Below are 24658 nucleotides of genomic sequence, written 5' to 3' on the forward strand. Positions count from 1 at the left end.
TCATATTTATAAAGTGAACATCACTTTAATTTTGGTACCTTTATGAACCTATCTGCAAAGAAATTTATGACAGTAATCTATATGAGTATGCTTTTGTAAAAGTGAGCAAATGAGAAAGAAGCTCCAAAAGATCCAAAGAGCCTTCTCCCTTTGTCTCCCATTTCTCTGAACTCAATGGAAATGAGGAAGGATACCTACATGAAAGTGAATTTGGTGGTAACAGGATCTACCAGGCCACTTCCCCAAGTGCTGTCCAATAGATGCCATCTTCCTTCCAAGTAAACAGCATTCCAGGCATGGTCATATTCCCCTGAAAAACTCTGTCCAGTTTGGTAGCCATAGCCTTTAGAGTATCCAGCCACTGTCACACAATGCACCCCTGCAATCCTGTGGGGAAGGAGAGAATTAATGAGCAGCACCTCCTGTGCAGAAAGGCTGTCTCTCATCTACTCTGATGCTTTCAAGGGGATATAACCTGTGATGCCTGAGGTGTCAGGAGCAGCAGAAAATGCAAGATTGAAATAGACTGAGTTGTCCTCTAGCTGCTATATCATTATCTCATGCTTATTATTGCTATCATTCATTTCTCCAGAAAAGTTCCATATCATTTTATATTTGGTTTTTCAATGATTTTTTAATATTTGCATCAACATTTAATTTTATTTTTGCTCAATTACATGGAAGTAAAAATTTTAACATTCTTTTAAAAAAATCTGATTTCCAAATACTCTCCCTTTTTCTCTTCCTTCTCCCTTCTTGAGAAAGCAAGTAATTTGATAGAGATTATACATGTTCAGTCATGCAAAACACTTCCATTTTAGTCATGTTGCAAAAGAAAATGCAGACCAAAAAAACCCCCCCAAGAATAATAAAGAAAGTTTAAAAAAAGAATATTTAAATCTGCATTCAGACTTCATCAGTTCATTCTCTGAAGGCGAATAGCATTTTTCATCATGAGTCCTTCAGAATTTTCAATGAGATTTTTCTGCTTTCTCTTTCTTTTGCATTCCTTAGGTCACTATCTATTTTTTACCCCTCTCTGAATCTCCTTGTCTCCCCCTTCCTTTTGTCTTTGTGTTTCTCACTGGTTTTTCACTTCTTCGTTCCTTCTTTTTTTCTCCAATTCTCTCTGTTTAGCTTTGTGTTGGTCTCTACCATATGTTGTAGCATAGATAGTTGGTTACTAACAAGTTATTGCATGTGATCTTAGCTTAGACAAAATCATTGGAGCTCTCTAATTTTCAGTTTTCTCTTCTGAAAGGTGAATGAATTAGACTTGATGGAATCTAGGTTCTTTCTAGATCTGAGTTTCTATATATATGCTATCTCCTCACAACTCTGTGTTGATAATCCCAAGATCCTTTTCTCCTAAACATCACTGGTTGGGTTGACTGAGGCATTCTGCCTGTGGTTTGCTACAGTGGAGAAAGCTCTGGAGTATATGTTAGAGAATCAGGATCTAGGCCTGGCTCTGTTACTAACTAAATATGTGATATTAGGGAAGTCATAACTTTTTCATGTCTCAGTTCTTTCACCTGCCAAACAGAGGTAAGTGGTACCTCTTCCTATTAATCTTACAATAAAGGTTCTTGTGTCATAATGTAATCTGGCTATCTGGCAAAGCCCAAGGACTCCATTATAGAATAATACTTTTAAATGCATAAAATAAAATACATTGGATACTAAGGAAATTAATTCTATTCAAATTTATTTATCAATTTTTTAAAGTTCACATGCCCTAGATTAAGAAGGTTGGAAGGTTTTTATGAGGATCACATGGGATGCACTGCAAAAGAGTGGTAGAATCAGAATTAAAAAGAGTTGGGTTTGAATCCACACCATATTGTTACCTGTGTGATTCTGGAGAAATCTCTTCCTGTTTCTGGACTCCAATTTCATCATTTGTTAAATGACAGCACTGAATGAGACATTCCCTTCCAGCTAAGGTCCTTTTCAACTTTAAACCCCATAATTATAAGCACAATGGTCTGGTATTTAGATCTGGGTCACGCAGATCTAAATACCAGACCATTGTGCTTATAATTATGGTCACCTCAACCTTGACAATTAGTTGCTGTTATTAATCTTGTTTTATAAATGAGGAAACTGAGGTTCTGATTAGCTAAATGACCTGGACAGAGTCATATGACTAAAAATATTGGAAGTGAGATTTAAACCTAAGTATCTTTCTGATTTCAAGTTCATCTATCCCACTATATCATATACTTTCCCATTAAGTTTCTTCATGTGGTTATAAGGACCAAATAAAATAATGGATGTAAAGTACTTTATAAATTTTAAAGCTCTAGATAACTGTTTGCTACAATTATCATCAAATAATAGAATGTAACTAAAGTACTTTGAAACTGTAATAATAAATACAAGGAATTAGGGTTTTCTTAAATTTGTGGTTCTCTGATGATAGAGAGTCCAGATCTGGGAGCCTGCTGTCTCTCCAGATGCAAAATTGACTGGTTCAAGAACAATTAGTAGCAAATATGCTAAGAGGCAGCCTTTCTTTCTTTCTTTCTTTTTTTCTTTCTTTCTTTCTTTCTTTCTCTTTCTCTCTCCCTTTCTCTCTCTCTCCTCTCCTTTTTTGATCAATTCTCTTCTCTCTGTGTCTCTTCTTCTTCTTCTTTTCTTCTTCTTCTTCTTCTTCTTCTTCCTTTTTTCTTTCTTCTTCCTCTCTCTCTCTCTCTCTCTCTCTCGCTCTCTCTCTCTTTCTCTCTCTCTCTGACTTTCTCTCTGTTTCTTTAACCTTACAGAGAATCAGAACTGCAGAACTAGGTAACCAAGTGGAATTTATCATAGGGACAAAGTTAGAGAAGCAGCATAAAATAGGAACAGTCCAGTCTATGCATTTTGATGTTACTTTTAATATATTTGTCCTTTTACATAACACTGTTCCATTAGCTCACACAATTTAAATTCATTCACTTCAAATATCTAGATTAGGAAAAAGGAGAAAAGTTAATTACTTATGAATTATGGGTGTAGCCAAGACTCTATTTGCCTTGGGAAATAAATTTTGGGCTTAAGTTTTAAATCTTAAATTGTGGTCTTAAGTTTCTAAAGTTTTGGTCTGATAAACAAACCCTAAGCTGATGGATATAATGGCTTAAAAATTTTATCATTTCTAAGGCAAAGTCATGCCTCATTCCTTTCATTTGTACTTGCATAAGTATATATTCCTTCTATAGGTATACATATTGTAGAATATAAGCTCACCAACTTTTTCATATTTGTATTCCTGGTGGCTAGTACAGTGTCTGGTATACACTGTAATGACTTTATGCTCTCATAAATTTGGATGTTCTTTCCAATGGTGGATATCACAATTCATTCATGCCTGATCATTTTATGAAATTATTGTCCCGGTCTCATTATGAATTCATCAAAAAGTGTTCAATATTGTATCCCTTCTAGATATATTGTTTTTTTTTAAACAGTTTCAGAGGCAGAGACAAGATGGCAGAGTAAAGCCAGGAAACTGCTTGAGGTTTCCCAGTTTCCCTTGAAAACCACATGAAACTGAGCCTCTGAACAAAGTCTGAAAGGAAATCACTCTCCAGCTCAAGATAGATTGGAAGAACTTCAAGAAAGGTTACATTCACTGGGGTGAAAGGGATTTTCAGCCCAGCTTAGATAGAGTCTAGGGAAGATGGTGAGAGGGTCCTAAATGGATCAATAACTGAGACTCTTGGTCCTGGTTCAGTAGTAGAGCAGATCAGTGGGGCAACCCCCAGTATTAGCTTGGAAGGCAAATTTTGGGAAATCAGGCTATTTCCTGGAAAGGGCAGAAAAAGGTATCTGCCTGGGCAGACCCAGGCTTCTATAGATCATTTTCCTCTGTAGCATTCTATAAATAAATTTATATTCCTTACTAGTATGCTTTCAGCTTCCATTTCTCTCAAATTTTTGCTGAGTAAGACAGTTTCTTGGTTCCTTTGTCTTCATTATAGAAAGTGTTTTACATTATTAATTTCCCCCCAGAAATATTGATGATCAAAGTCAATATCTTTGTATCTTTCCATTTCCATTTTTTTTGGCATCAATGGCTTGTTCGAATAGGTCAGGCTGAAGCTATTACAATTTTTTAGTGTTATCTCACTTTTAACTTTTCTTTTAATTTTATGCCAATTTTGATTTTTACCATAGCTAGCTAATGGTCAGAATACAGCAATCAAAAGTTTTGATATGGATCCTTCTCCACTCCCATAAGCAGCCCTATCTTTTTTTGTTTGTTTGTTTTGTTTATTCCAATATAATCATTGTCATTCTTTGTGCTATTCTTCAGTTTTTACCATTGTCCAGTGTTTTTGACTTTATTCTTTATGGAAGAATTAATGATATAAAGACATGAGACTTCTAAATAATCTATAAACACTTGACTCCTTGTTTATGAAACCTTAATCAATGTCTATCACTGCATTAAACTCAGTAACTATCAAAGTACAGATTTGCTTTGGTTTGGTGTATCTTGTCAAATTCTTCATAGAATTTTTCTATTCTACTCCTCCATCTTTCACAGAAGATAGTGCATAAGTTGCAAATACCATCATGACTATCTTTTTTGCTTATATTCATAATGAGTATTGAAGCTATTGGGCTAAGTACATATCATGAAGTGATGATTTTCTTCTCCCCTAGAGTCCAAGAAGAAACCAAGTTGGTCAATATCTTTGCTTGTCTCTCTAAAGAGATCTTGAGAACTATTCTTCTAGTTAGCCAAAATTTCTTTTGTCTTTTCACCTAATTTATAGCAAGAATTATAAGATTAATATGAATTGTTATTTTTGTCTAGTAATATGTCTATTTGTTGTTCTCAGAGAGGTCTCACATTTAGAGTACCAGCAGTTAATGTTTATAAATTGTCCAAAAATAACGTGATTTTCAAAATCACCCTTGCTGCCTCCTTCTGTGTTTCTGCCAGAGTCACTGCAGAAATGTAAGGAGGTCACTCAAAATTGAGAGCAATCTTTTTTTCATGGCCAAATCATTCATCACCAAATGCTTACTTAGTCTCCTCATGATTAGACTCTGTATTTAGCTATCCTGATCCTCAGAAATCAAACACAGTCTGTTAAGAGCATACTTAAAAGCCTTTCCAAAATGATATAATCAATCTGCCACTATCTGTCTTTGAGAATCCATGGTCACATCAAGGCCCCAGTGAAGCATTAGAATCAAACTTGTGAGAGGATATACCCCATATCAATAGAGTACAATAACATGGATGATCCAAACTCATTTAGTTAACAGCATTTTATTAAGGTCTTATGACATGACAAAACAATGGATATTATCAAGGCTGGGGTTCTCTTTCCTCATCAAAGTGCCTACTGAATGCCAAAGTGTACAACAAAAACTGAGTATAGAAAGGGTTACTTTCTTCATGGCCTGGATAGCAATCAGTTTAAGGTATAGTGAATGCAAGGCAAAGTTTAAAAATTGTGGCTGGCATTTTCTGTATTTGAAAATTGCATCCTTTTTATGTTTCTGTGCACTGGGAACTTTGAGCCTTTGTTGACACATATGATTGAAATAACATGAGATTTTCAGAAACAGTGGAACAGAAAAAGGATTGAACATGAAATTGTGAATTTCTATTATGCACAACTAATTTTTCTTTTTAAATAGTTAAAAAATTCAACCTATAACTTTAAAACCATCCTGATTATCTGATTTTTTCTTGGATGAGATCCATTCTTTTCTTTTAAAATTTTTTACAGCATTTTACTTTTCCCCATTACATGTAAATACAATTTTCAACATTGATTTTTTAAAAAAGATTTTGAGTTTCGAAATTTTCTTCTCCCCTCCCCTCCCACTTCCCCAAAATGGAAAGCAGTATGATATAGACTATACAACTTTCATTCTTTTCTACAATTAAAAATGCTTCAACGGCCTTTTTTATTTTTATTTTTTAACTACCATATCCCTAGTCTCTCTTTCCCTCCTATCCCTCTACATATGATTTGAAATAATTATATGCTCAAAAGAAACTTAGAATTTTGGGGGCTTGAAAACAAATGCATTTTCAGAAAACCATGTTAAAAACTGGCATTTTACCACCTTCATCATATTGCAAACTAGATCTATTTTATCTGCTCTTAGTTTTGTCTCTCTTGGGGAGCTTCAGACGTAGACAAGTCACCCAGTCATTAATCAGGAAGTATTTAGGTAAAGACCTCATTCTAGTGAAACTAGAAGCCCTGGAAAGCAGGCTTGGGATGGACTGGCTAGTGTCCAGCTACCCTGTCAAAATTTGAACTCTTAAAGTAGATACCATCAACACAATTCATCTCTGTCCCCCTAATTTTGGATATTGTTTCCAACTCCAATTTATTTTGTAGTAAGATAAGCCATGCCCATTGCAATAACTTCGCAGTTTCCTGGCTCATCTGATTCTGACAAGTTTTTCAGATTGTAGCTTTATCTCCTCTCCTGGTTTCAATCAAGTTATCACCAAGCCCTCTAATTATGAGCCACCATGTCCTCTGCCTGCTCCTGCCATGGAGGATGCCCTGCTGTGGAACCGCAATCAGTAGCACCTGCAGACTTGTCCCGCCCATCAGCTCCAGCTCATACTGGGCAGAGAGCATGAAAAGTCATTTTGTGCTTATCTTCAGGACACAGTAAATGATGACATCAAGAAACCATTTTCCTTTCTGATTATGTTTTGCTTAAGTGAATATATGCCTCTGATAAATGTGAATATCACTTTACTCCTCTACTAGCCCAATCACCACGATGTGGAGGTGACTCTGAGTTACTGAATGACATGGATGTGGGAGCAAAAACACTGAAAGAGATGGAAAAGTTTCAAGTCCAATTCTAAGAATATGCTGAGGGCTAATCTCCAAGGGTTATTTCTTTAGTTAATGACAATATTTGACAATAGTAATGGTAGAAATAAGAACTGGATCTGTAACTTCATTAGGATAGGGGAAATGCTAGATGATGAAATGATCTATCAATTCATCCTAGCACCTTCTTTGTAACCTATATCTTAGAGAGTTCCTTGAGGCATGAAGAGATAAAATAACTTATTCAGCATCTCACAGTGGTATAAGAGAGAGGGCTTGCATCCAGGTCTTCCTGATTCCTAGGCTGGCTTTGTCTTTCTACTATCTATCCTTATCAGTTTGGCTCTCTAAACTGGCCACGATGTAATCATCACCACCACCATCATCATCACCATCCTCACCACCACCACCACCACCATCATCCTATGAAATCAGCATAGAATAGTAAATTTGACTCAGAGCACATCACTGAACTGTTCAGTGCCCCTAGCCAACTCTTAAAGCTGAGATTCTAATCTGCAAAACAGTTGCTGACTTCCATTGGGAGAGAGAAGGAGTTTCCCCCCTGGGAATCTACTATACCAGTGAAATTATAGGTCTGAGCCAACTTATATTTATATGGTTCTTATATGTTTAAAAAGTATTTTTCTTATAATAATTTTTCTTATAATAACTTTGAAGTATGAAGTTAAAATATTGTTATTTTTAAATTAAGGAAACTGAGGCCCAGTAAATTCACTTGCCCAAAGTCATAGTGAGTGACAGAGTTATTATTCAAAATTAAGCTTTTGATTCAAGATATAGTGCTCTTTCCTTTATACCAATCACTTTTATTCAATGTCATAGTCACCTGGGGATATTAATGTCCATGTTCTTTGTGCCAATTATTTTTTTTTTGTCTCTGGAGGGACATAATCAATGTCACCTCAAAGAATCAGTTTTCCAAGGGATGGGAGCAGGAACAGAGAATGATGGGATTACAGATTTAGAACTGAGAAGAACCTTAGAGATTTTGAATCCAATCTTTCCCTTTTGGTTTTTTTGTTAATTACTGCAGTAGTTTGCCATTTTCTTCTTCAGATCATTTTACAGATGGGGAAACTGAGACAAATAGGGTTAACTGACTTATCCAGGGTCACACAGCTTGTGAATGTCTGATGCCAGATTTGAACTTATAAAGATGAATCTTCCTGATTTGAGGACCAGTATTCTAATCATCGCATCACTTAGTCACCTTCTTCCACTACTCCTGACTTTTACAGATGAAGAAACTGAGGCACAAAAAGGTTAAATAACTTGACGAACATGACTTCTTAGTGTCTAGTTGAGTCCACTCAATTCACTACAGAGAAAAGGATGAAGGAACAAAATCTTTTATGAGTATGAAGATTATAGTGGCACAGGGTATGAAAGAGTCACTAGATCATACCTGACTCCTCCCTGACCCCAACTCTTGTGCTTCAAACATTCAGCTCCCCTGTTGCTGCTGATATAGAATGATTATGGACTTGTTTCAAAATTACCAGCATCCTTTCTGATGATTCCTTCATTATGAACTCTAGAAATTCTCTAACCCACTAAAAGGTGATGGGAATAGCCATTTATATGGTGCTTTCCAAGCACTGTACTAACCACTTTTTTTAACCAATATTTTCTCATTTGATTCTCACAATAACTCTATGAGTAGGGCTATTGTTATCCCCAATTTATAGTTAAGGAAACTGAGGTAGATATTAGTTAAGAAGCTTTCCCAGGGTCACACAGCTGGTAGGGATCTGAGACCAGGTTTGAATTCAGGTTTCCCTGACTTTATCCAATGTACCACCTAGCTACCTATTCTACTATATTCAATTGCTGTCCAATTCCATGCACTGTCCAATTCCAGCCAAATATTCTAGTACCCTATTTTGAGGCTGCTGACATTCAGGGTAGTGCTTCCTTTTTAGTCACAGAAGTTTCTTCACTTACTCCATAAGGACACACCAGATGGAAGTCTAAGAAAGCATCCAGGGAGTGTGCTGAGAGACAGGGGATACCATCCTGGCATTTAAACATTCTCACACACAATCCACAAATTAGATAACTAAGTAGGATAGAAGGTTTATAGTTAGAAGGGATTTCAGAGATCAAATGGTTCAATACCTTCATTTTATAGATAAGGAAACAGAAGTAAGAAAATTAAATGACTTACTCAGAAAGTCAATAAGTGTCTAGGCAATATTAGAACCCAAGGCTCCAGAGTTAGTACACTGTCATATTGTCTCCCGAGAATTACAACTGTTTTCTAGATGGCCATAGTCAGACATCTCACCATTATTTCAAACCATCTTACATAAAATCAAACTCAAATCTTTCCCTAAATCAATTCTACCTCCTGGCTTCCTTGTTTCTATTGAGAATAGTGCCATCAATCCTGTTTTGAATCCTCAGGTCATCTTTGATTTCTGCACATATCAACTTCAAATATGATGTTGAATGATGATAACAGAATTAAGAACAATGATGATAAACAACCAGTTTCAACACCAAGATGAGCTTGCCCATCAAGGCAAGTGAATCTAAGAAGGTATCTCTGCATAGGGGCCACTTAGTCTCAAGGAAGGAAGGTGAAACTATATTTATTTTTCTCATGAAAGGATTAAGAGATTTCCAGGCACATAGGAACAACAGAGCTCACACTTGCTTTGGCAGCAACAGCTGGCCCAGATTCGGTCTGAATTTACAATTCCACTGAGCAGCATGAAGTTAGGTTGTATCTGAGAGTGGAGGAAAGCAGTCAGTATCTATTGGGAGTTAGTTCCAGATGATAAATACAGATTGTGTTAATCAGGATGGCTGAAAACAAAAGAACCAGGACAGGAGATGTCTAGAAGCCTCCATAGTGAGATGGTGAGAAGATGATGGATTCAAATGACAGAAACAACATATCAAGGAAATCAGTATTCTGAGTGTGAGAGAGATTGCAGTGTAATGGAGTGAGCCTTGGACTATGGAATTAGGTATTTGGTCTGGATGCTGCTGCTATGTGAGACCTTGGGCAAGAAATTTCACTTTTGTGGATCTCAGTTTCTTTATCTGTAAAATGAGTGGGACAAGTGTTTTCTAAGGTCTCTCACCTTAACATCCTATGGAAGAGTCAGGTGGTGGATATATAATGCACTGCCCTTTTTTCCATTTTAATAAGGATGGCAGAAATGGCCTGTGTTGCTTGAACATTACTTTCCCATATTCTGTTTTAGTCTCTCCTTCGACTTCATAATACAGTTATCCTTTCCCCATCATAACTTTCCCCATTGTGGTTTCAATATCTTACAGGTCTGCATAAGAAATTAAATGGAAATTTTTTGGGGAGTTTTGTGGAAGTTTCAGATGACACAGAGTCTATGACCAAATAATTAACCCAGATTTTACAACAGAGTACTGTAAATACCCCCTAAAAGAAAAACAGAAAAAAATTCAGATTTCTTCTCTGGTACAAAGAGAGAGCCAAACAATTTTATATGAATTTGGTGTAAAATGGCAGGAAGCACCCACAATGTGGAATAGATGATTGTATTTTCTACATCACAAGAATAAATGCTTGTATCAGGAACAAAGAGTTTATTAGAAGGGTTCCCCCCCTTCCTTCACAGTCAGTGCTGTAAGAATACTGCTTGAATAACAGTCTTACCTTTGACTTATACTCAGCTTCTTCAAGAATCCAGGGTTTTATCAGTATGGTTATTCTTTCCATCAGAATAAACTGATGCCTCTCTATGCCTTAATAAACAGTTTTTATAAATGATGATTGAAAATATTTATCACTTAGTGGCCAATCCATTAGTAATAACTTCTTCAAATTCAGCTATCTGGTCCCGGAAAGAGAGATACACTTGTTCCTGGGGTTGTACACATATCTTGATAGAGTCTGTCAGAACTTTGGCTCCTTTGGAGATTTCAGGAACCCAGAGTTACCTCCTGACAATGACAATGATGAAATACTAGAGTTTGACTTCAGACAGTTAGGCAACAAGCATGTATTAAGTAGCAGGCACTGCGCTAAGCACTGGGGATACACAGAAAGACAAAAGATAGTTCTTGCTCTCAAGGAACCCATGATCCAATAGAAGAGATTGCATTGTTAGGTTGTTTTAATATAAGTGCAGTGTCCGGATGAAAAGAGGCAATAATCACACAGAACAACTGGTTCTGGAGTACTGTGTTTCATTTTGGAACTATCCAGAGAAAAGAAATTGAGATGACAAGAGGTCTGAATATCATGTTATATGAGGAAAGAAAGAAGGAATGATGAAGATTTAGCCTAGAGAAGATGCAACAATAATTATAACAATGTAATAATGATATCCATAAAGTATATAGTATTTTAAGGTTTATAAAGCACTTTACATATATCATTTTACCTAATTCTCACAACAATCCTTTCAGATCGATGCTATCATTATCCTCATTGAGTTTGAGATAGATTAATTGACTTGCCTAGGATCACACAGCTAGCATTTCTTTGAGGCACGATTTAAACTCATGTTTTCCCAGTTACAAGTCCAGTACTCTAGTTATTGTGTCACCTAGCTGGCTCCAAGATTATAATTTGCAAAGCTCTTGCTGATCTATATTGGTAGAGGGAATTTTTTCAAAAGCAATTTCCTATATCAACAAGATCTTAGATATAGCATAAAAAAATAGAATAGATGTTTCTGTGATATGGTGAGCTATCAATCACCAGAAGTGACAGATTACAAAGCAGTTATTTACAGTTATGGTACAGGGACAAAGTTGCAGGAGATGTTCTTTCATGTTCCATATTACTTAAAAGTTCTAGTTTGGAACATTTGATCTGTAATGTTTTATGATTAAAAACTAGATTCAAGAAATCTTCATTCCAAATATTATTCATAGTGGCATAATGGCTTTTATTCCATTAAAGTCTTACTATAAAATCTAATTGTGGAGACATGGAGAAAATCTAGGGTTCTAGAAACCTAAGTCCAAAGAACCCCATTTCTGTTAGATTCCATTAAAGTGGGAAAGACTTTAAATATAAGCTCAACAATGGATGATGTATTTGGTGTCTGAGAACCAAGCTAATTCACTTCAGAATCAGAAGGTTGGCTACAAGTGATGGATTTTTTTTTTTCAGATACAGTAACTTATAGAGACAGTTTATTAAAGATATAAAGGAAAGGACTGTTATCTGCATTATTGGAAGTATTACATCAAATAATAAATCACATACTTTTGATATTCTAAAGTATTATTTTTGTTACTAAGACTATTAGTCATGACAGCACAGTTACAAGGTAATCTCATCTCAGAAGATGCATATATTTAGGGTTACTGTTATAGGTTAGTCACTGAGTTGATGGCTCACTTAACCAATTCTACTATCTAAAGGTCACCATTTTATAGGATTATAGGATCAAATATATAAATTTGGAAGAGATCTTGGAGACCATCTAATGTAACTCTTTCATTTTACATGTGAAGAAATGGAAAGCCAAGGAGGTTATGATCTGTCCAAGGTAGTGTCACAAGTAGGATTGAACCTACCTCCTTCACTTCACTTCAGTGATCTTTCACTGTCCCATGCTGCCTTCCTAATCTTGCATTGACATTATAGCCTCACCCTTGAAGAAGCTGAACAGCTCATGAGACTTCAAGAAAGAAATGATATGGCAAATGTTTTGGTTTTGAGTTTCTGGAATATTAATAGAGAACAATGTTTGATTGATGTAGGTCACTGGTTCACAAATGGAAAATTAAAAAGAAATTCTCTAGCATTTTGACTGTGGTTGACTAAAAGCAATCATGAAACACATTTACTGTTCAATATCTGATTTATAAACATGAAGGGGTGCTTCAGATATAATTAGCTGGTTTAAACACTTAGTGTAAAATGATAACTTTAGAAACTAATAATTGCTCACATTTATTTAGTGAAAACATGTCTGCTGTCACATTGTGCATCATAACCACTCTAGGAGTTAGGGGAGAAAATTGTAAACAGTGCTTGAGTGACCCCCAATTGTTCTGTCACTGGCTATCTCTCCTTCTCTGGTTATATTTGTGTAATGACCTGGTGGTGGGCTCCCCACCCTGCTAAATGGAGAAGCCCCAGGAAATTCTAAAATCTCTGAGACACCCTGTCTCAGGTAATGGCCAGAGTTTCATACCTGTAGAAGGGAAGTCTGAATATCAATTAAATGCCAATTCCCCAATAGTCTTCCCCTGATCCTACGATGAGTCAGCATCACCCCAAAGTCCAGGCTTCTTGCTCGCTTCCCTTAATGTTTGGTCCTTCTAGACCCAGATAAGAACCCTCTAGCACCACATCAGATTTTGCTGGTGGGAGTATCCCATTCCATCCAGGGCCCCACTAGGGTTCCCAATTCCATTCAGGCCTGAGCCAGTGAACCTGACTTACTTCTCTCATCCTCTTTGATTTCTCATCATTTATAAATGTCCCCACAATAAAACTAGCTTATTTTACTGTCTTGTGTGCACCATGTTTCCTTATACTGATCCTTTGTATTTTGAACATTTCTCAATATAGAACAAGAGTAATTTGCACATGCTGATGATCTTACCTTCTTCAATGGTTTTCACTATCATCTGTTCACTATCATCTAATCACAGATTAGATATAAATGTGTGACTGAGATTTATATCTAATTTTAATTAAATAAGCATTGATTAAGCATTTAGTATGTGTCAAGGACTTATAGGTATAAGGCATAAGAAGATAAAAATGAAATAGTCTTTGCCCTCAAGGAACTTACATTCTACTCCATCCCCAACTTTCCCCTAAGGCTTTGGTCCTATATTTCTAAGTGCTTGCTGGGTATTATAATCTACATATTCTGTAAGAATTCCTCCCACTAAGTTTTCTATTTCTGCAGATGGTACTACTGAATCAATATTTGCAAAGCACTTTAGATATTTTTTTTGTAATTTGAGATTATAACAGCTCTACAAGGTACATACCACAGGTGGTAATATTCTTATTTAAGATAAGAAAAGTGAGATTCAAAAATTAACTTGTTCATGGTCACACAGCTAGTGAGTATCAAATGCAAAGTCTGACTCAAGGTCTTTTTGACTCTATGTCCATACTCCTATGCCATGCTCCCAATTAACCATATGACTTTCCCCTTTGTTTCCCATATTCAATCAGTTGCCAAGTCTTGATTATTTAACTTTCAAAAATCTAATATTTGTTTTCTCCTTTTGATTTACATAACCACCAGACCACCTCTCATTTGGATTATGGTAATAGACTCCTACTTGGTCCCCATCTTTATAGCTTCTCTCCTCTCCAACCCATGGTCTACAGAGCTACCAAAATAAACTTTGGCTCAGAAAACTTTACTGCTACATGATATAGTAGATAGAGTGCCAGATTGGGAATCAGGGCTTCCTGAGTTCAAATCTGACCTGAGACACATACTAGCTGTGACCCTGAGCAAGTCATTTACCCTTGTTTGCCTCAGTTTTTTCATCTTTAAAATGAGATAGAGAAGGAAATGGCAAAATTGCTCCAGTATCTTTGTCAGGAAAATTCCCAAATAGGGAGGACATGATTGAATGACTATATAACAAGAAGAAAAATATACATATACATACATATATGTATGAGTATATATATATATATATATATACACATGTGTATATTGGTACATGTACATGTGTATATGGGTATATATACATACCTGTATGTTTATATATACATATACACATATCTATCTAAAATGATAACAATAATGATATTTATCAGGGCTTGTTAAACTTTTTCCACTTGTGATCTTTTTTTGCCTGGGAAATTTTTCATGTGACTCCATCTTAAATCTGAGTTGAGATATTTCTGGCAGCATTTGTGCATATGTAGTGCAAAGTGCACATGCATGTTCAGACCCAAGGTTGCAGTGAAGTTACCTGATACAACACGACAAGCACTGCCAGAAATACCTTGGATTCATTATACATTTGATTTTGAATTAACTTTTGGTTGTTGCATTCAGAAAACTTTTGCTGTTGCCAATTTTTTATGATCTCCACATTCAGTTATGTGACTCCATATGGGATCATGACCCACAGTTTAAAAAGCTTTGAGATATATAATGATAACTATATTTTATATATAAATATATTAACTAACATTTGGCTCTATCTACATAGCACTTACTGTGTGCCAGGCTTTTGCTGAGAAGTGGGTGCTATTATTATCTTTATTTTACAGATGAGAAAACCGAGATAAAACAGAAGTTAAATGACCTGCTCAGAGCCACAAGCTAAGTGTCTTTGGCTGGATTTGAACCCAAGTTTTCCTTTGTCCTATCTCATTGTCAAATGAGATAAATAAACCTATACCCACACCACATACACATACACACACACACACAGATGTTATTGTTCAATTGTAGACATTTCAGTCATGTCCAATTCTTAGTGACTATATTTAAATTTTTCTTGGCAAAAATATTGTTTATATTAATGTTCAGTGTGCCATTCTACCTACTGGTTATCTATTGACTCAAGGATAAAATAAAAGTTCCTCAGCCTGGTATGTTTTATTATTTCATTTTTTAGTCATGTTCAATTTTCCATGACCCCTTTTGGGGTTTTCTTAGCAGAAATACTGGAATGATTTGTCATTTCCTTCTCCAGCTCATTTTACAGATGAGGAAAATGAGGAAAAGTTTTATGACTTGCCTAGGGTCACACAGCTAGGAAAATTCCTCTAAAAATCTGATTCTAGCCAACTTCTGTAGCCAAGTTCCAATTAGTGAGAATACCACTGATCCTGTTATTTGAAGTATAATTATCTTAAAATATAGTAAATGGTTCCAGCCCAATGAAAATATGCAATGAAAATGTGAATAATGTGGCCACTTCACAATATTCATTATTCATATTAATTGGAACTAAGCTATATTTTACATTACTTCCTTTTATACACTCTACATTCTAGCCAAACTATACTAATATTAATTCACCAAATTTAATACTTTATCTCTTGCCTCAGTGCATTTTTTTTTTTTTTTTTACAATTTTTCCACTCCTCTCTCCATGATGGATTTTGAATTTACTCATTCTTCATCTTCTTTCAAGGTTCAGACTAGGCATTTTTTCCTCTGTGAATTTTTCTTTCATCTTCCTACCTTATTGGGAAGAAGGCCATTAAATAAATGACCTAAAACAGCAGGGAAGGGAGGAGTTCTCTTTTTCCTCAAGTTTTCTTACATTTACTTCTTTGTGTAGGCGAAATATACCTTTTGGAGAATGTAGGCACCCCGAGGGCAGAAACTACTTCATATTAGTCTTTGTATCCCCAGTGCCAAGCATAATGCCTGACAAATAGTGGCCAATTAATTTAATTGTTGAATTGAATTGAGTTGAGTAATCTTAAAGCAATATTTTGCTTGTGTTACTTTTTGATTTAAAAAAATTCAATGGTTCCTTTTTGCCAGACAAATAAATTATGGATTTCTTGTTCTGCTAACACTTTCATTCTACCTTTCTTCAATCTCTTCCCCTTTGCATGACCTGTATTACAGACAAATTGGTCTACTCACTATCTGGAATTTTTATTCCATCCTCTCCTATTTTCCTAACTTTTTGTCTTTCACCCTCTCCGATTCCCCATTCCTTGTCTTCTTTGAAGGATTGGTCTGACTAACCTATGAAACCTTCTCTAACCCCCTCTTTATCTATGAAGTATCTAACCTCTTCTTTCTATCCTTCCAACTGAAAATGACTTCTCCCTCTTCAAACTCTCTTTTGTATTCTGCCTATATTATAGTTATTTGTGAGCATGGATTAACTCCATATAAAGATTATAAACTTCCTGAGAGCAAAAGCTATGTTTTAAATCATCTTTGTATCCTCAGTGACTTACACATAGCAGGAATTTAATAATTGTTGACTTGCAATGAATCTCCATTTTTATATGAAGCTATTATATGAATGTTAGCCTTAGAAAAAAATCTGTTTATGAGTGTAGCTATAATTCTGTACAGCTTGTCATCAAGTATTTACTGAGCAGAGTAATGACTAAGCACCTGAGTGAGGTAATAAAACCCACAGACTGTCCCTCTTCTTATGGAACTTTTACCTGAATGGCAGTGTTCATTGCCATTGCGATGTTAAGAAGTTAAAATCATTGCTAAGCAAGTTAAACATAAAACTGATTAGTGGTTATGGTAAAGAAAAAGCTAAATCGGGCTGATGTCATTGTAATCACCATGTTGGGAATAGTGACAATTGGAGACCCCCTTTTATAGATGTTGTTGGTTGACAATAAGATTTTAGGATTGGAATCTTGCTATTAATTTTGAATCATCTCAGGAGGAAAGAATTCAAATTCAAATTCAGTGCCTTTAAAACCAAGGTGTCTATTGAAATTACTGGGCATTATTATTAAAGAGAGGTATGACTATGCCATTCTCCCATTCATGAGGCTATAGTGGCTACAAATTAATTTTAAGATAAAAAAGATTTTAAAAATTCTAACTATAGAGCTGGAGGTAACCTTGGAGGCCATCTAGTTTAACTCCACATTTTGTAGATGAGGAAACTAAGGTCAGGAGAGGTATTGTAATTGGCTTAAGGAAACACAGGTAGTAAGTGGGGATGGAGCTCAGGTTTTCTGACTCCCCATCAGTCACTCTTTCCTTTGTACTTTGCTGACGATTTTACAAACTCTTCTGTTTGATATTTCATAATATGGCTCCAGCTTATTTTTAAAGAATTATTTCACATTATTTTCTCTTTTTGCTTCTATATTTCAGCCAAACTGCCCTACCCACTTCTTTCTGTATACATCATTCTATAGTCCCATTTTGTGCCTTTGAACAGGTTGTCCCCCAATTCCTGGAATGTCTTCCTTTTTCATTTGTACTTCTTGGAATCTCTACTTCCCTACAGGGCTGAGCTCAAGTGTCCTGTCCTGAGATGAGGTCTTTCTTAATCCTCCTCTGTCTCATTCTTCCCTGTGTCCCCTAATTTAGCCTAGATGTATTTATTTGTCCTTTCCTCCACCAGAATATATGCTCCTTGAGTGTAGAAATGGTTTCATTTTTGTCTTTGAATCTCTCAACACTTAGGATGTTGCCTGGTTACAGAGTAGATCCTTAATAAATGCTTATTGAATTTAAGTGATGATGATCATGATGATGATGATTGCCACAATTACTACTACTACTACCACTACTATTGCCACCACTATTACTACTACTACTATTACTATTACTACTATTACTACTACTACTACTACTATTACTATTACTACGACTATGACTACTACTACTATGACTGTGACTACTACCACTATTACTACAACCACTACTACTACTACTACTATTACTGCTACTACGACTACAACTACTACTACTATACTGTGACTACTACTACTACTACTACTACTACTATTACTATGACTGCTACTACTATGACTGTGACTACTATTATTACTACAGCCACTACTACTACTACTATTACTACTGCTACTATGACTACGACAACTACTACTACTATATTGCGACTATTACTCCTACTATTTCTACTATTCTGACTCTTACTCTTACTACTACTACAACTACTACTACTACTATGACTGTGACTACTACTACTATTACTACAACCACTATTACTACTACTATTACTGCTACTATGACTATGACAACTACTACTGCTATACTGTGACTACTACTACTACTACTACTACTATTACTACTACTATTACTACAACCACTACTACTACTACTATTACTACTACTGTGACTACAACAACTACTAATACTAAACTGTGATTACTACTATTACTACTACTATGATTACTATTACTATGACTGCAACAATTACTACTACTATTACTACAACCACTGCTACTACTGCTATTAATATGATTATGATTACTACTACTACTATTACTATTACTACTGCTATGACTACTACTATTACTACAACCACTACTACTACTACTATTACTGATACTACGACTATGACAACTACTACTACTACTATACTGTGACTACTACTATCACTATTACTACTACTACAACTACTATTACTATGACTGCAATGTACTCGTTGCACTGTTCTACTGTTACTACAACCACTACTACTACTATTACTGATACTATGACTATGACAACTACTACTACTACTATACTGTGACTACTACTATAACTACTCTACAATTACTATTACTATGACTGCAACGACTACTACTACTATTACTACAACCACTACTACTACTGTTACTGCTACTACAAGTATGATAACTATTACTACTATACTGTGACTATTATTACTACTATTTCTACTACTCTAACTATTACTATTACTACTACTATGACTGTGACTACTACTACTATTACTACAACCACTACTATTACTATGATTACGATTATTACCAATACTATTACTATTACAACTACTACTATTACTACAACCACTACTACTACTACTATTACTATTACTACAACCATTACTACTACTATTACTACTACTACAACTACTACTACTATTACTACTATGACTACAACTGTGACTACTATATTACTACAATCACCACCACTACTACTACTACTACTATCACTACAACCACTAGTACTACTACTATTACTATTGCTACAACCACTACTACTACTATTACTACAACTACAACTACTATTATTGCTACTATGACTACAACTGTGACTACTACTAATACTATTATTACTACAACAACCACTACTACTACTATCACTACAATCACTACTACTACTACTATTACTATAACTATGATTATGACTACTACTACTACTACTATTACTACTATGAGGAATACTATTACTATGAATAATACAACAACAATTACTATTATTATTACAACCACTACTACTACGATGACTACTATTACTACTATGACTACTACAACTACTACTACTATTACTATGCCTATTACTACTACTATTTATTACTACTATTATTACAACCACTACTACTACTACAACTATTATTACAGCCATTACTACTACTACAACTACTATTATGACTACTACTACTATCATTACAACCATTACTACTACTACTACTACTATGACCACTACTATTATTACAACCACCACCACTACTACTACTATGACTGCAACTACTACTACTGCTACTATGACTACTACTATTATTATTATGACTACTACAATTACTACTACTACTACTATTACTATTATTACAACCACTGCTATTATGACTATGATTAATATTACTACGATTACTATTATTACAACCACTGCTATTATGACTAGGACTAATATTACTACGATTACTACAACAACTACTACTACTATTATTACAACCATTACTACTACTATGTATATAGTAGTATATAAACTACTACTACTACTATTATTATTACTATGATTATGACTACTACTACTACTATTATTACTACTATGAGGACTATTATTACTATGAATAATACAACAACAATTACTATTATTATTACAACCACTACTACTACGATGACTACTATTACTTCTATGACTACTACAACTACTACTACTATTACTATGCCTATTACTACTACTATTTATTACTACTATTGTTACAACCACTACTACTATTACAACTAGTATTACAGCCATTACTACTACTACAACTACTATTATGACTACTACTACTACTATCATTACAACTATTATTACTAATACTACTATTATTACAACCACCACCACCACTATTACTATGACTGCAACTACTACTACTGCTACTATGACTACTACTATTATTATTATGACTACTACAATTACTACTACTACTACTATTACTATTATTACAACCACTGTTATTATGACTATGATTAATATTACTATGATTACTACAACAACAACTACTACTATTATTACAACCACTACTACTACTATGTATATAGTAGTATATAAACTACTACTACTATTATTACTATTACTACTACTATGACTACTACTATTACTACAACAATTACTACTACTACTATTACTGATACTATGACTATGACTACGTAGTAATCTATGACTATGACTATTACGACTACTATTATTATTACAATCAGCACCACTACTACTACTATTACTACAACAACTACTACTACTATTACAACTACAATGACTATGATTATTACTACTACTATGACTGCAACTATTAGTACTACTAATTCCACTATTATTACTACTGCTATTACTAGTACTATGACTATTACTATAGCTAATTCTACTACTACTATTAGTATGACTACTGCTACTACTATGACTATTATTACTGCTAATTCTATTACTACTACTACTACTATTACTATTACTACTACTACTACTACTACTACTACTATTACTGCTACTACAACCATGACTACTACTACTATACTGCAACTACTACTACTACTACTACTACTAAAAGGATTGCCATTTCCTTTTACGGTTCATATGAGGAAACTGAGGCAAATAGAGTTAAGTGATTTACCCTGGCTCACACATTTCATAAGTGTTCTAGGCCAGATTTTGAACTCAGGTCTTCCTGATTCCAGACCCAGTGCTTTATCCACTAAGGTTTGCATATGCTCCATTTAAGGAAACAGTCTTCCACTAAAATCATTCTTGAATAGAGGTCTTCCTGCACAAACTCTGAAGCTGGAAAGATTTTAAACATATATATTGCTCACTGGAAATGGACTTGACTTTGGTCTGGCTCAATTTGGAGAAGGTTATCCTCACAGGACTGGCTACCAGGTGATCTTTTTATCCCATTGGCAGCTTATAATGATTGTCACCTAAAGGTGAGATAGAGCAATGCTTGGTACAAGTGGAAGGAAGAACCACAATGAAGAAATCTTAGTTCTTTAATATTGTAGCTGTTTATAATATTAGCCATGTAAACAGCTTTAAGCTCATGGAATAATGGGACCAGAATTTGATCTGTGGTAACAAGATCTCCCAGGAAGCACATAGAACTTGGTCTATTAGTAGTAAACATCATGGATTTATGGAAAGTTATGTTGGAAAATCTCCATAGCTCATGGAGCTAGAGAAACATTAAGAGGTGAAGAGAATGCTGTGAAAACTGAATCAAAACGACAGGAGACTGGAGGGAATTAAGTGAGGCTCTAGACAGGGAACTAGACAGAATCAATTACAACTGTGGGCAACAGAGGCAAAATGGAAGGAATTAAAACTTGACAGCTGAGAATATGAACAAATTTGGTCCAGCAGTTTAAGACAAAAGAACTAACAGAAAGCACATTTATTATTTGAAAAGAAAGATGAGGAAATGAATGATGCTGCTCGAATATCTGAATTCTCCACTGAAGTGCTTCATTAAGTCGGCTTTTAATGAGAAAAATGCAGGTAGGACCATTAAGAAGTAATGATGGCCTTGTAAATACAACTCCTGCTAAAAGGCTACTTTGGCAGTTGAGGGGAGATAAATCAGTTGATCAGGATTATGTATGTATCTCAGGTTATTAAGGGATTAGCTAATGAATTTACCAAACCTCTGGCAGTTATTTTAAAGTAAAAAAGGAATGAAGAAGGTGATACATAAATATGGAGAGAAAAGGACAAGTGGTATTGAGCTATAGAACAAAGGAGAGAGCCTGTTAGCTATGTGCTGACCTTAAGACAAGCAAGAATAATGCTTATAATTTTCTATAGAGGTAGTGGTGGAAAGAGTATTCAATGTTCTGGAGTCAGATGGACCTGAATTCACTTTCTTTCTTTGACCCTTACTACTTGTGTGACTTTGACTTGCATCTCTTTTCTCAACAGTTAGACAAAAGTTTGGATTTGATAGTCTGTGAGATCTGTCCTTCCAGCTCTGAACCTGTGATTTATGGTATTGTATTGTAACTACTAAGCAGAAAACTTAATTTTAAAAGATGAAAAATAATGGAATATTTTATGATCAGATAATATTTGTAAAAAGCACTTAGCACAGTGCATGAAACACAGTAGTTGCTATATTAAATACATTTTCTTTCCTTTCCCTTCCTTTGAACAATTTATTGCCCACTTGGTCTTGCCCTGATGGCCTTAGAGTAAATGTAAATAGCAATTGTTGCTCTTTTGGCCAGAAGCCCTGAGAGTGTTACAGGCCAGAACTCAGAACCTGAAACAAGGATTTTTACAAGGTGTTAAATCAGTGGAATTGATAAGACAATAGCTATCTAGTTTAGCATGGTGCTTAATAGTTCTGTAGTTCAGTACATGTACTTAGTGCTTAATATAGTTCTACAAGAGTCACACCTATGCTAATGAAATAATAAGAGAGCATATTAACTGGGACACAGAGCCAGATTCACTGAGAGTCAGAGAAGACAGAGGACTGGAAGCGGGAGCTCAAGCTCTCAGAACCAAGGAGAGAGAGATTCATTCCCTTTTCCGTCAAGCTCCTAGTAGCTGGCCTCCTGCACTTCCCCCACTGAGACCAAGGCCGGACTGAAAGACTCTCCAGAAAAGTGATCCAGGACCAGGCAAGGAGACAAGACTTTGAAGGAGACAATAAAGACTTTTGGACTTTAATACCTGGCGATTCTTGTGGTGATTAATCTACTGAAAAAAAGACTGCTCCAAGACCTCCAGAAAACCCAAGGAGAACATTACAAGTATTCCCTTCCCAGATTGATTTTTTTTTTCTTTTGGCTAGGTAAAAGGGGCCATTCTCTGTTTAATTTCTTTACCTAACCTTAATCACTAAATAAAATTTTGCCTCTTCAAACTGCAATCTGGGAAAGAGCTTAGTTTAAAAAGGCCAAGGTCTTCTCCTGCATCTAGGGACATTTCCAGTCGTCCTGATTTGTATCTTGCCACTGAATCCAGATAGCTCTGGAGGGGAAAGTGAGGCAGAGGACCTTGCACAGCCTTCCCTCATTCATTTGCATGTTGTGCCATCACCTCCCTGATGTCATTGTCCTCTTCAAGAACAAAGGACAAACAGCAACAACAAAATTGATAAAAATTGCTCCATTGTCAAACCTTTGGGCCAGGAAATCAATAAATCAATCAACAAACAAGTATTTATTAAGCATTTGCTCTCCAACAGGCCTTGTGCTAGGTGCTGGATACAAATAGAAAGAATGAACCCTCCATTTCTAGAGTTTATATGCTAATGGGGGATTTAAGAAGTACATATAAAACATATACCACATATATGTGGTGACAATGTTCGAGCTTCCCACCCCCAAAGTTAATTAATTAATTAATACAATATGTACAAAAAAGTTAAATGAAAGAGGACATTAGCAATTCCTAGAATTAAAACAGATTTCAAGCAGAAAATAGTTCCTGAGCTGCATCTTAAAGGAAAAGAGAAACTATGAGGAAATAGGGCATGTTCAAGGCATTGGGAGTAACTAGCATACAGCCATAGATTTAGGGAAATGGAATTCTCTGTACAAGGGGCAGGGTGAAAACCCAATTGGCTGGATCACAGAAAGCAGGAGGGGGAATAATATACAGTGAGGCTAGAAAGATGAGAGGCTTTAAAAGCTAAAAAGAGAGATTTATATTTGACCATAGAGACAATAGGAGGCTACTATAGTTGGTCATGTAGAGGCAAGCAAGTTAAAATTATCCATTCCTTTGGGATAGTTATCTATTTTTTGAGCCCTGAAGAATTATTAAGCAAAATATAACCAAATTCCCAATAAGAATATGCAAGGTAATTAAAAGCCAGGTTGATTAAAAAAAACACATAAAGAATGTTTGAGGTTCAAACTGGAATACTCTAAAATGTGGAAATTAGTTTGAAGAAGAGGAAATTTGGGGGTGGGAAACTGGAATATTGCCACCCATAGTCTTCAGGTATGTGAGGGGCTCTCACATGGATGTTAGATCATACATGTT

General features: G+C 35.3%; 1 protein-coding gene across 1 annotated transcript in view; it reads right to left on the reverse strand.

Moving 5' to 3' along the window:
- Nucleotides 1–24658, reverse strand: part of KY (kyphoscoliosis peptidase) — a 98484-nt gene that overhangs the window by 19599 nt on the left and 54227 nt on the right. Inside the window, exon 9 of the mRNA XM_031959772.1 lies at nucleotides 199–387. Coding sequence (XP_031815632.1) covers nucleotides 199–387 — 189 coding nt within the window. The remainder of the gene's footprint in view (nucleotides 1–198; nucleotides 388–24658) is intronic.

Source organism: Sarcophilus harrisii, chromosome 3 (assembly GCF_902635505.1).
Source record: "Sarcophilus harrisii chromosome 3, mSarHar1.11, whole genome shotgun sequence".
Taxonomy (NCBI): domain Eukaryota; kingdom Metazoa; phylum Chordata; class Mammalia; order Dasyuromorphia; family Dasyuridae; genus Sarcophilus; species Sarcophilus harrisii.